At 36.9% G+C, this 13828-nt stretch overlaps 1 protein-coding gene across 5 annotated transcripts in view; it reads left to right on the plus strand.

Moving 5' to 3' along the window:
• SLC4A10 (solute carrier family 4, sodium bicarbonate transporter, member 10) overlaps window positions 1-13828 on the plus strand; it is a 126541-nt gene that overhangs the window by 94968 nt on the left and 17745 nt on the right. For all 5 annotated transcript variants that reach the window (XR_001413393.1, XM_014954465.1, XM_014954467.1 and 2 more), the window contains 4 exons: window positions 7640-7745; window positions 10573-10734; window positions 10980-11093; window positions 11593-11754. Coding sequence is in view for 4 of the 5 variants with exons in the window: in XM_014954465.1 (XP_014809951.1) it covers window positions 7640-7745; window positions 10573-10734; window positions 10980-11093; window positions 11593-11754 (544 nt within the window). In the remaining variant the exon portion in view is untranslated. The remainder of the gene's footprint in view (window positions 1-7639; window positions 7746-10572; window positions 10735-10979; window positions 11094-11592; window positions 11755-13828) is intronic.

Here is a 13828-nt window from a genome sequence, read left to right on the forward strand (position 1 = left end):
TTTAAAAAAAACACACATACTTTTTTATTTTGGATTTTCTTTTTTTTTTTTCCGGAAAGGTGGGTGTTTTTTTTTTTTTTTTACTGTGACCTTTTCGTATTTGTCATGCCATTAGCATTTGTAGGTTGGCATAGCAACTCTCTTTATTTCTGCACTCTCCTCCTCCTGCTTTTTCCTACCCCTGTAGCAAACATATCTCCAGTTGGTAAATCCTGTCTGGAACACTGATGCACATCAGTTTTAATGTATATATTAAATATTAGGATATCATTTTTTGCTTGGAAAGGAGAACCCTATAACTGGCTGTATTAAAAACAGAGGTTCTCAAAAGGAAAACAAAATAAGCAGTGTGGATGAAAGGAATGTGATTTAGAAAGCAATCCAGTATTCATTAAAATAGAAGCATTTAAAGATACTTATATTATAGAAGATCAATTATTTCTCAGTGCGAGGTTGCTTAGATCTTGGGACTTTATGTACCTTTTGGGGTTTATTAATTCTTTTTTCAGAGTGATGAATTTATGTTGTTTTTAATAATTCTTTACCAGAAGTTACTCAATTATTAACAGATTACATTGAATAATTTTAAAGTGATTTCTTGGCATAGTAATATGCATATTGCAATCTGTCTTGGTATTGACATGCACTTAAGCATTAGGAGTAGAAAATCCCACTCTGATGTAATTAAGGAGCCAAGATCATGTCAATCTCAGTATCTCTTGCAGGCTATAGAAACTATTACATCTAGAAGGCATTGTGAAGATTAGTTTTGTGCTTTCCGCTGTTTGCACAAGCAAGTTTTACATCTTTCATTATCTATAAGATTTAATCTAAATACATTATTATTGGATGCAAATTATGTTGTTTTATACCCTGTATTCCTTAAGTTGCAGGTGGAATGAGAAGAATCAGTGATGATAAGCACAGAATTTCTCATTAGGATCCCATGCATGTAATTGAATTCCAATTCCTGTAATGATTTCTTTGAATTTAGATATGAATATAGATTTTCTTTCTCCCTTCTTTATAGTTTTTTTCCCTGCAGTTAAGTAACTATGCCATATCCTGTGTGTCTTTCCCTAACAATGTCCCTCTTCTTCCCAGAACCGTTCAACTGCCATCATTGAGTTTAACTGCTTATTCCCTTTTGCTTCTTGACAAACCCTGGAATCCAGAAATGATTTTTCTTTATTCCATTTATTCTAGGACTTCCCTATTTCTGCCCAACCCAACTGACTCATTTTTCTCTTTCTCCCTCTTTTGAGCCCAGGGAGTGCCTACCTTGTGTCATTCTTTCCTCCTACTCATCCCCTCCACAATTCTCTACAGCATTCAGTTTGTAGTGGATAGTTGGTCTGCACAATGCCTTCAAAACCTAGAAAGGCTTATATAAAATCTTGGGTGGTTTTGTTACAGTGCATTTATAGGTATGTTACACCTGAACAATTGAAACTTAAGCTGACTATATAGCCTTATAGTATATTGCAGTATATTATTTCTGAATGAGCATTATACTGAATCTCTTCTCCTCAGGTGTGTGGCTTTTTGACTTTGGAAGTGGGGTGAAGTGACATACTAGAACTATTTCTCAGTGAAATCTTTCAGATGAATTGTCAATATCCTATGTAATTAAACTACTTTTCTCCACATTAACTTCTATGTATAGCAGTTACATACTGTAGTACTGCTAAGAATGCATGGACGACAGCATAGTGTGCCAGGCAGCTAAAGACCAACCTTTATGAGTGACAGTCAAGGTTAACAAAACTACAGTGTGATTATAAATCTATTTTCTAGACTTTCCCCCCTTGACAGAACAATGTTCTCCTCCTGATGTGGTATCCCAAGAAACCTGATTCTTTTAGATTTCTTCACTCTAACGTCAGTTCCTATCCCCCCACCCCTCAATTTAGCGCGCTCTCTCTATGTGTACATAAAATTGTTGTGCTGCTGAGTGCATTGTCTAGGTACTTTTATAGGCTTTTCTGTTTTCCTCCTCAACTTCACCAACTAAACTATAAAGACTTCCAACTTTAGAGAGCATACATGGATGCCTACTGATTTTCGTGATTGTCAGAGATGGGCTGCTTAACTTAATCACTCAATGGTCTAATTCAGGATGGCAGATCTTATGAATAAATGAAGAAAAAATCTTGTCTTGCCATGACAGCTGTGCTTTGAAAGGGTTTCATGATACTGAGAATAGAACTTAACTGACAAGTCCATTTCCCATCAGTATTAATTATTTTGTTTCCAGACTCTTCTCCATTGAGACTTTGCTTTCGTCATTATGAATGTTGATATGAGAAGGAATATGGTAAATATAATGCCAGACATATACAGATGTTATAGGTATGGGTCAGCAGAGGAGTCATCGTCTAGGATATTGTTGTTATTCCATTCCCACAGCAGTTGTTATACAAACAGGAGGACTCTACGAGTGCCCATAATTCACATGAACATGGTTTATTTGGAGACAACCTAAACGTGCATAGGACTCTGCTATTGATGTGCTTTCCTTCAACCTTGTAAATGTCACATAAAGAATACTTATGCATATATTCTAATACCTTACTTTTAAAACAAAATGAGTGATCTTTCCTTCCATATCGTACCATCTTCTCTGTTATGTGATCTATGCACAGCTCACTTGTAGAGCATACTCTGTCTTTGGAGAAAAACTTCCTACTCATTACCAAATATGTGCTCTGATATTCAGTGAGACATATTGTTTAAACAAGTATGTTTTGTCACTTATTTGTCATACTTGCCTGTTGTTTTTTTAATAGTATAAGTATTCATACTGAACAAATCTCATTCTCTATCTTAAGTGAGCCAGAAAGAGATTTTACCTTTCTAGGAATGGGAAATGGTATGCTGGCTAATCATAAAGAAGCTGCAATTGCATATTTTATAGATCAGATCCTTGGCGAGTATAAATAAGTGTGGCTTGTATTATGTACATGCTGGAAGAATAGGAGCTCCAAAACAGTGCCTTATGAATTTGATAAAATCATCAATAGTAAGTACTTCTTGGTCATCTGCTGAAAGATGGCAACTGTCTAGGGAAGAATAGACATGAGACTTTGAAAGGAGCTGCACCATTTAAGTGTGTTTTATTTACTCACAAAAAACATTGTGCCAGGCTTTTGTTTGAAGCTCTTCTGCTGGCTGTAATGGCAGCAGAATGGACTAGCCCGGTGCTGCAGCATGTGTGCCCCATGTGCATAAAGCCTATGTGGGGAGGAGAGTGTGCATGACAGGCTGATGAGAAGAAAATGGTGAAGAGCAAACCTGAAGAACTGAGGCCAAGAGGTGGGAATTAGAGGGATTCCCTCACCAGACCCAGGTTAATTTCAATGGAATAAATAGGCCTAGGGAATAAGTTTCTTGTTTTGCTGTAAATGGAAATTTATAGCCAGAATTAAAGAGTTTTTAGTAAAGAACCTTTTACCTGACTGGTTGTTAGACAACAATGTTTATCTTTTATGGTTGATTTACATCAATAGGAGGGGGAAAATATTCCCCAGCTTTACATATAAAATAACAGGTTTCTGAGTTACTAACCTATATTCCCTTTCTCACTGTCCAAATAAAGAGGCATCATATGGACAGTCTTTATGGTGCTATTAAGGATAGTAACAGCAGTTCCTTTTGGGGCACAAAGAGCACTGCTAGGTATCTCAGATGTCTTGAAGCTGCTGTTGTCAAATCCTAGCTCTGTTCTTTGAAAACAGGACAAGTAGGAAATGTTGCACACAGTGAAGTTATGATGACTGCCTCAAGTTAATGAAATTTTTGAAATTGACACTGATAAAACCAAGGCAAAAAGAGCTAGGAAAAATGTGGGGAGAACAAAGAAGGGAAGGGGGTGCCATCAGTGACTTATACTGCCTATATTGTTACAGTTGGATCTATGCTGAAGATTTAGCTGAAGTCTTGATCCTCCTGTAAAAGGGAGAGAGGTACAGGCTCCAGAGGATACCAATTCATCAGCCAGTCCTTAAATTTATTGCTTCTATTCTATCTTTGTTTCCCATCCTGGTTGGTCAGAGATTTCTTGAGCACTTCAGAAGATGTAAAGACAATAAACACTCCTTGCTTTGCTTGTTTTTCTAGCTAGCAGATTTGGGCCATTATTTTTGGTTGCTTTCTCCTTTTGTCGGTTCTGATCTTATGACAGTTCTCCTGCAGTTTTCTGAGGACTGTCTTGTCTGAAATGCTTTATTTTTCTACCTCAGATGTATAAACCGCTTTGTAATAGGCTGTATTAGATGTTTAAATGTCCTAGAAGAAATCAAGCTTCACTTATTACTGCGTAGTTTCAAAATATGGACATTTTAAATGCAGAAGGGAATGACCTGTGTCTGTGTATCTAGTGCCATTTTAGATCTCTTAGCCTCCAGTTGCTGTGAAAACAAAGGCATGAGTCACTGTAGACCCTCTCATATATGTGCCAACCCATCATGGATGTCACAGATAGGGCTATATTGACACCCATGTTTAGACATCTGAATTGCTCTCAGGACATCAGAGCGTCTTGCAGTAGCCAAAAGCATAAAGATGCAAAGAGAATTGTTCTGTCATCAGTGTGATGAAATGGATATATTGTGAGAGTGGCAGCAGAGATTAATTTTATTTTCACTATAGTGTCACCTGTGCGTTTGTTACCACAACCAATATCAGATTCTTCCCTGCCTAGCCATGAAAAAAAGCAATTTCTTCCTAGCGATGATGAAGGAGAATCAAATGAATCATTCTGTATCTTTTAGTATAACAAAGATGGTTGCTGACTCCTTATCACTAAAGGCATGGGAGTACGTTACTAAGTTGATACTGACTGTATTTGGAGCTGAGTATGTTGCTTAGAAAGTATACTTATGGGTGTATATATAGTCTCTTGCTCATTGGTAATAGCATAAACTCCAGATAGCTCTCTTGTAGTGGGTAAATGCTCAGCAATTTAAACAACTTTACAAGAACTTAAGAGCATTTGAACTCCCAAGAGGCAATACATTTTTACTTATTCCAGCTTTCTGAGTAATACTTTATCAAGAAAATAGAAAGATGAGTTGGTGGTTAACAATTCAGTGTCTTTCACTTTTTCTCCTGAGAGCTGACCTCTCGGAGTGAAAAATGACAATGAAAGAGACTAAAAGTTTTAAAAGATTAAAGTAGAAAGCCTTATTTCATTAATGTGAGTTTCTCCTTGCAGGTCAGTTGTATTGGGAAATATTCATCATTGAAACAATTACGTCTGTAATGAAATGTCACATTTTGGTAGATAATATTTTATGCACTGAATGGTACCTCCAGTTGTGTTTTCTGGGCTGGACAGAGAGTATCTTACTATCTCACAAATTTCTATAATGTTAAGCAATTAGTGGGATGCTGGAAAACAGTTATACATCAAAATGTCAGTGTTGCCAAAAGACATACAATATTGAAACCAGTATAATGTTATATAATGATCTTCACAGTAGAAAGCAGGACCTCATCGTTACAATTAGGGCTTAATTCTGCACACATTCAGTGACAGAAGCTGGGTGCAGGGTGATTTTGGTCTGCATGGGTGGAGTTTGCATAAGTCAGTTGCTGATGAACAATCTGCCATCTGTAAATGCCTGTGAAACTTGGTAAAAGCCAGACTGGAACGCTGTGAAGGAGGAAAGTGGTATTGATACAGAAATAAACAGGGTGATGATCTCGTCTAAAGGTGAAATTACCTGAGCTGTATTAAACTATAGCTTCAGCTGTAACATTTCTGACTAAGGAAATAGAAATCTTGGCTTCTCTAACTTTTGAATGTAATTTTGCAGTTTGCAGCAAGTGTAGCTGTACCATGTAGTGTTGGTGATATGCACAGTCTTCCCTTCTAGTGAGAAAGTGACTGTGACTGAGCAGCCCACGTCACCTTGGCCTACTGTAATCAAACCCCAATGGGCCATCGCCCCGCGTCTGGCCAGTCTGCGATCAGCGATGGACGTCAGGGGGCAGGGAGCTCCTGTGCTCACAGGAAACAGTAGTAACCTGAAACAGCCACCTCTGTATTGTTGCATGAACACCAAATACTCCCTTGCAATAACGTAGATGTACCGTTTGTTGACTTTATTATGCTACTGTAGCTCACTAGTAGTTATGTGCTTCATTTAATCCATTTTAAAATATATTAAACTACGCATTGAACACGCATTCATTCTGCACTTGGGGCCTGATCCAAAGTATATTAAGTATGTTTGAAAAATCCAGTCTACTTCAGTGACTTTTGGCTCAGGCCCTCTGTTCTTTAATGCTGTTGCTTTTTTTTTTTTTTTTTTGCTTTTTGTTCGATGGCTGTAAGGGTTTTTTCTTTCTTTTATAAATAGCTGCATTTAAAATAAAAGCAAGGAGTTGCACAAAGACAACCTGCATATCTCTTTATGTATACATTAAATGCAGTTGTTGTCACATGTATAGTATTGTAATTGAAATACAGTGGCGCTCTTCTGGACTCATAATGTAGATGATAGAATTTCTTATGTAGAAAATATTACAAATCCGGGTGAGAATTGTCATTTTGTGGAAAAACAGCCCCAGAAAAAATAGATGGCATAGCTAAATGAATAAACTGATGCTTTTCTTGAACTGGAACATAAATGTATGCTTAATAGCTCTCCACTTTATAGTCAGACGCCATCCTGTCCCCAGCTACTCCTGAGAACTCTATCAGAAAGGAGACTACAGGATTTATTTACAGCCACCATAAGCATATTAAAATACTAGCAGGATAGATAGTAGTAGATTTAAAAAGTAGGATTAATTTAAGGAGAACTGCAAAGCACACTTGACATCTTGGAATCTACAGAGTATCCTGCATATTTTGAAGGATTTGTCAAAGAAAAAGCCTCCCACAGTTAGAGGCTTTAAAGACTTAATTTTGACTTTAAATTGCCTATTTGCAGTATTGTCCTCCCACACTGGGTTGTCACGTTTTGTATGTTAAAATACACAATTTAAAACGAACTGAGGTCCCTTCCAACCACTACAATTCTGTGATTCTGTGTGATTCTGTGAAAAGCATGCTTTTAAAGCAGCTGTGGGAAAGGAAAAACAATGGGCACAAAAGTTCACAGGCCTTTGGTGCTGCTGATCTTGCGGAGCCCTGACAGTTGACCGAGTAGTTTAGCAGTTTTGCAAGCAAAGTCAATTTGGTAAAGAGAGAGAAAAGGGGTACAGACAGTTTGCATTTGAAAAATGGATCTGCCTGGAACCGTGCATAGCGTCTAATCCCCATGTAGGGAAGTGTTAGGTATAAGGGGGTGGAACAGGATTGTCACCTTCTCAGTATTACAAACTGTGTTCGGTAGTATCAATAGAATAAGAGGAAAATAGGTGGAAAAACCTGCTGTGGGCAGTGGTTTAAATACATCACATTACGTACTATATATGCATTTTCACCTCACGGCAAATTATACTGTAGTAATAACTCTAGCTACTGAACTACAAACCGCTTCAAAGCATGCATTTACTGAATTAATTTGAACTAAAATTATCTGGCGAAGTAGAGCACAATTTCAATATGTCATACAGTTGATAATTTGGATTAATATCTGATACAACTTCTATTATTAAGGAAAAAAATATTATTTTGTCTTTTCAGATGTAATTGTGTGGAACCAGAACATCCTAGCAATAAAACCTTACGATACTGGCAAGACTACAATATATCTGCATCCGATGTGCCATGGGGGAACCTAACTGTGTCAGTAAGTGAAAAATTGGAACTTAATAAATAAAGACATAAGCATAAATGATTTTGTCTCTCCTACTGCAGCAAATATATTGAAAAATTGCCATGTTTTTTCTGATCATATTTGTTCAAATGAAGCATAAAATATACTTAACAAAGATTAACATAGACTTTGTAGCAGTATCTGGTTTTGTAAGCATTTTGCAGCCTTTGATAGTACACATTAAAGCAAGTATGTGCATTTTGTGCCCTGCTTTGGGAACTTGACATTCTAGCACAGAGTTTGACTGAGATTAAGTCTAAACATGTCAAATGACAATGGGTTTTGTCCTAAATTCTGACAAAAGTTCCCTTGTGTATAAAGACTCTAGAAGTATTTATTTCCCCTAAAACATTCTTACAGCTGTTCAGGCTATAAAGGTGAGGAAGGAGAGGAGAAATTTTGTAACAAGTCTGTTCAGTGACCAAGCTTCTCAGTTGCATAGGCCTTTTAGTTACAGATGTCTAAGTTGTCTTAATTTTTTTTCCAGGGATGGGGAAGGGAATAAGCTACAAACGGTTTGGGTAGCTTGCATGGATAAGTAACTTGTTTTTAAATGGTATGCTTTTCTAAGTTTTAAGGAATTTACTTCAGCTTTGCCTTAAAGAAGGCAACATTTACAACTTGATTAAAATGTTATATTGAGATCAGACCACCACTTTTTCTCACAAATGGATCATTTCATTACACAGTGAAAATGAATTGAGTGCAAAAGACAGCAAACTGAAAGATTATCTCAAAAATATAACTCAATTAACCCCATCGTAGGCATAACCAAATGAAATGCTTAAAAGCCAATCTACTGGACCATCTCCAGTAGATATGTAGAAGAACTGCTGTCCTCCTATCATGAGTTAAGCAAGAGCTGCCTTCCACGGCTGCTCTGTCTTGATAGCGAGGACTGCTCCTCAACTCTGTTGGTGTGGCAACAGCAGAGAGAAAGTTGAGAACTGCTGGCCTGAGGGATTCCAGCAATCCAGAATGAATATTCTCAAAATTGCAGCACACACTAAGAGCATCTGTGCAGGGGCAGACTCCTCCTCTCACTTTCTCAGATCTCTGACAGTGTTTTTCAGAGTACATTTGCAGCTGAGGAGATTTAAAATAACAGATTTTGTTTTAACTATAAATGTAAAAGACCGGCTGCATTATATAAAACCCTTTAAAACTTCTGTAAAAGCTTATTACTGAAACTTGAGTTTACATGGGTAGCAGTAAAACTGACCGACTTTTCCCATAAGCCCCTATAGTTGTCAAAGAAATAACTGAAATTTTTCATACTTTCATGTATTTATTTCTTGCAAGCATCATCAGGAAACTTCAGTTCTCCTGTTCGAGAGAATTGCAGTAAAAGATTAGACCTAGTTATCTATAAATATTTGGTCAGTCTCACTCTACTGTATTTTTTTACTGCTCATTTCTTCCTGTTGTTGCTTGTGTTTTATTTAAAAGTTTTAAGTTTCTGAGGATCTAGATTGGCACTCTCTCCTAAAAACAACAGTAGGACCAAGATTTTTTTTTGCTATCTAGGACAAAAGGAGTGTGAGCAAAGTGTTTATTCTGATGGTGACAAATTCCTTTTCAGTAGGTATATGATGAAATTCATCCCTGTGCTGTGTCAACATCAAGGTCTAGCACTGGCCAGAGCAAGTTTTCTATGTGATGTCCCAAAATCTTGAGAATTTCTTCTGGATTTCCTGAAAATTCTTTTCCCCACTTGAAATCTTTATTTCATCAGTCAGAAATGCATCATATTTATCCCAGGTTTACTGCTGTAGTAGTATAAAAGGTTTTGTACTCCTTTGTCTCACAGTCATCAAATAGCAACTGTGATTTTTTTCAAGCCAGCCTTTGTTCAAAGCCAAAGTTTCTCATAACATGTCAAGCCACAGTATTGTGATGTGAGTCTGATGAGCCAATGACCTAGTTCATTTGATACTAAAAGATACTGATCTGGCAGGATATTGCTGCCTGGATTCTCTGATTCTGGGTGTTGCATTTCTTTTTGCTTAATAAGCGTAGAGGGATTTAAGGAGAAGGAAATGATTGCAAGTCCAGAGTTTGTAGCTCACGTTTTGAGAGCTGCTCTTTATTTCTCTGCCTGTTACCTTGAAACAAGTATGATGAAACAAGCTAAGGACGATACTGGAGAATTACTAGACATGTTTTCTACTCCATCTGCGTATTTGGTCATATAGTATATTGGATAGAATTAATGTTACAGATTTTGGGGTTTGCTGCATTTTATCAGATCGCTTTTTAAAGAAAAGATAATTTGTGGAATGTGCTGCCCCCATGTGGTATTAAATGTACTGGTCTCCTTTTAGGCTAATACTGTACATTCTAGGTAGCTTTTTCTTGAATTGCTTGGGCTGTGAGGTTAAAACAAAAAATCAGTTCTTGAGAATGCATTACATGCAGCCTTTCTCTTGGTAGCTTTTGAACTTCAATTTCCTCTCTTGGAAGAGGAAAGGAGGTGCAAATCTTTGTATACAAAAATATATGTGTACCTGTTCAGTTTGAAACAAATCTGGTTTTATATTAATGACTTTTTGGTATGTCTTAGTGACTTGATCATTTAATACTGGTTAAAAAAGAGATTCTTTTGAGGGTTTGAGAGTGTTCTGTGCAGACTAGATACAATTGTTAGGAGTTTTAATTTTTAAAAGAATAAATACCTAAAAATGATTCTACTGTTTTTAGTAGTACAATCTGCTTGCAATTTAGGAAAGTAATTGGAAATAAAATATCAGTATAAGCATGGATATTTTTCAGAACAATACTACTTTGCTTTCCCTGATAGGAATGTAAAAAGTTTCATGGAGAGTTTGTTGGACGAGCCTGTGGTCATCATGGCCCTTATGTTCCAGATGTCCTCTTCTGGTCTGTCATCTTATTCTTTTCTACAGTAACACTGTCATCCACACTGAAGCAGTTCAAAACTAGCCGATACTTCCCAACAAAGGTGTGTGCCATTCTTTTAATTCAAAAGTTGTCATTAGTCATATGTAAGCATGAATTCCATCTGCATTGCAGATTCAGTTATCTGCTGGTGTAGTGGACACTGCATCGTTTCTCTCTTAGAAAATTTTATCAGAATAAGGATGATTTAGCTGTAAGCAAAAATGGCTTAAAACAGTGAAGAAAAATAAGTCCTAAATCACACATGAATGTTTTAGTTAAAATTACCATTTGTCTCAATTATCATAGGTACGATCTGTTGTCAGCGACTTTGCTGTCTTTCTCACTATTTTGTCCATGGTTTTAATTGACTATGCCATTGGGATTCCATCACCAAAACTTCAGGTTCCAAATGCTTTTAAGGTAATTTGTTGATAAATTGCACTGCCTTCTTATTTTGACAAATTAATGTGTTATAGTGGATTTATTATGTTGTTTTATCATTAGGAAATAGTGATACTGTTCTGAACTTTTTGTGTTCACCAGGTACTATGCAACCTCTCTAATTAGTAGCCCGTGTAAGTGAGCCTCTCCCATCAGGCCCCTCCATGCTTCCTAATGTCTTCTGTGTGAGCACCAACCTGGCTCAAATTACCCAAATCCTACCCTACTGTAATGTTCTGGATTTCCTTCCGAATTCTGGGCTCATTGTATCAAATACAACCAAGTCTATAGTAACCCATATGATTTTATCATATGTAATTTTCTCTTTTTGGTATCATAGGAAGCTTAGCATTTTTCTGTGCTTTTACATAGATTAATTTTAAAGGAAATCACATCATAATAATGTTTTTGTATGTGAAGTTAACATGTAAATAATCCAAAAAGTTCTGAATGGTTGTGTATGACTCTGTTTTTATAGCCCACCAGAGATGATCGTGGTTGGTTTATTACTCCTTTGGGGCCTAATCCTTGGTGGACAGTGATAGCTGCTGTAATTCCAGCCCTGCTTTGTACTATCCTTATCTTTATGGACCAGCAGATCACAGCTGTCATTATCAATAGAAAAGAACACAAACTAAAGGTATTCAGTCAAATAGTTGCATTTTCACTGTCATTTTCTCCTTCAGATTATGTAATGTACCTTCATCTACTTTCATATGCTAGTTTATTATATGTTACATAGCACTCCTTTAAATTGTTATGGTTTTTCTCTGTTGGTCTGTGTAGTACCTATGCCTTGGGTCAGTGATTCACAGCCTTACAGAAGTCTTTATGAATGTAATTGTGTCAGTGATTTGCAGCCTTACAGAAGTCTTTATGAATGTAATTTGCAACAGAGATACTGAATCAGAAAGTACTATCATCTATGCTTTATTAGGAGTATGATGCTCATTCACCTAATGATTTAAGTACCATAATATCAATTGCCTCTTCAGATATTGCCAGTGTTGTTCTACTGGACTGGATTTTGAAAAACAAGATTTTTTTTTTTTTCCTCTCCTCATCCTTCTCTGTGGTTCTACCCATCCTTATTTTTTTATGCCCTTCCTATCTTAAAGAAGGGAGAAGCTAAACTGAGCTTTAGAGGCACAATGGGTTTTTAAAACAACATAGGACAACTTCCTGCTCTGTTCTCTAACACTTTAGTTGCCTACAGATGGAGAGAGAAAAAGGGACATCACCCCTCTGAAAAACTGTTGGGCAAAATCTAGCAGCAGGTTTCTGTACATGTATATGCAGTGAGCTTAGGCTTTTTTTGACATGCTTTTAATAAGCAGCAATCCAATCTCAAGTTGCTTTAGCAAATGCATTTGCAACCTTCACTTTGCACTGCCTCTTCTTGGATGATTGTGACATTTGATATGTTCTTTTTTTGCCCTCTTTGTCAGCCTGGCTCTTCATGTCAATCCATAGCATTGCATGTGGTTAACTTGACAGATGCAGGAATTTGCTGCCAAGCTTTGGAATGTGTTTTTTCAGCACTGGCATCTGGGAGTCAGATGGTCCTCCTGGCTGCCCCCTTGTCTTGCTGCGTTTTAGTTTTGCTGGGGTCTGGTGTAGCATCACCTGTTGCTATGCTTCCTTTTCTTCCCATATGTCAGGTTCCTCAGATCATGTATGAATGTGAGGAAATGCTTTCGGATTCTGTATGCATTAGCAGATACATTCCTCATAAATGTGTCAGAAGGTAAAAAAAGGTGTCTCTGTTAGGATTTAGAATTAAACTCTTTCTTTGAGTGCATTGTGCTAATGCACTAATATCTGTGTTTGACACATCACTGAGTTTGTCAAGATGTGTCTTGGAGATAAGACTCAATTGCACTTTTGGGGAGTGAGGGACGGTTGCTAGAGTTGATTCTCTTCGTTTTCCTTACTTTATATGAATTCCCCTTTTAAATAATGTAAGCAAATAAGATGGCATTTTCATTTCGGTATGTGGCTTACATTTTCATAAACCCAGACGCTTCCCATTTTAGAAGTAAAAGTTGTCTTCAGAAAGAAATGATTTGTTTGCTTCCAACTCGTTTTCCCCTCTTTTTTTATACTTCCCATAGCAAATTCTGAATAGTGCACATTTCAGCTTTTGGCAGTCTCGGTAGCAAACCCTTCCAAGTTTAGTTTAGTTACTTTTTTTATGTCAAAAGGCATTTGCATGGGTTTACAGGCAAAATTATGGTTCAACATATTCATATTGTTTGCATGAACATCACTGTTTCATCAGACCATGACATTGGATTTGTTGCCATATTGCAAAATTTTGTGGAGATAACTACCTACCTGACTTTTTAAAGGAAAATAGCCTGAGCTTCTGCTTGCAGCTGCAATGTGGTCCTGGATGCTTACTAAAACTGAAGAGTTTCAGCTTTCAGCTATGGTAACAGATGTCTATACAACCAAGCTTGATGTAGATCATTGATCATTTTCAAGCGCAAGTTGTATTTGCAGGTTTTTAAGTGTATCTAAGATTTGACCAAAGAGTTTTATCCACTGCTACAAAAGCAAAACAACATCCTCCTGTTGGTAGATTTATGGAGTATTTGACTACTGCAGAGATGATCCAAACCCAGAGGTTTTGTACTGACTTGTCATATGAATGTTTATGATGCTACTTTTTAGTATTGAATAGGGATACCAGTAGAAGAAAGTGATGACGA

Source organism: Calidris pugnax, unplaced genomic scaffold (assembly GCF_001431845.1).
Source record: "Calidris pugnax isolate Ruff unplaced genomic scaffold, ASM143184v1 scaffold103, whole genome shotgun sequence".
Taxonomy (NCBI): Eukaryota; Metazoa; Chordata; class Aves; order Charadriiformes; family Scolopacidae; genus Calidris; species Calidris pugnax.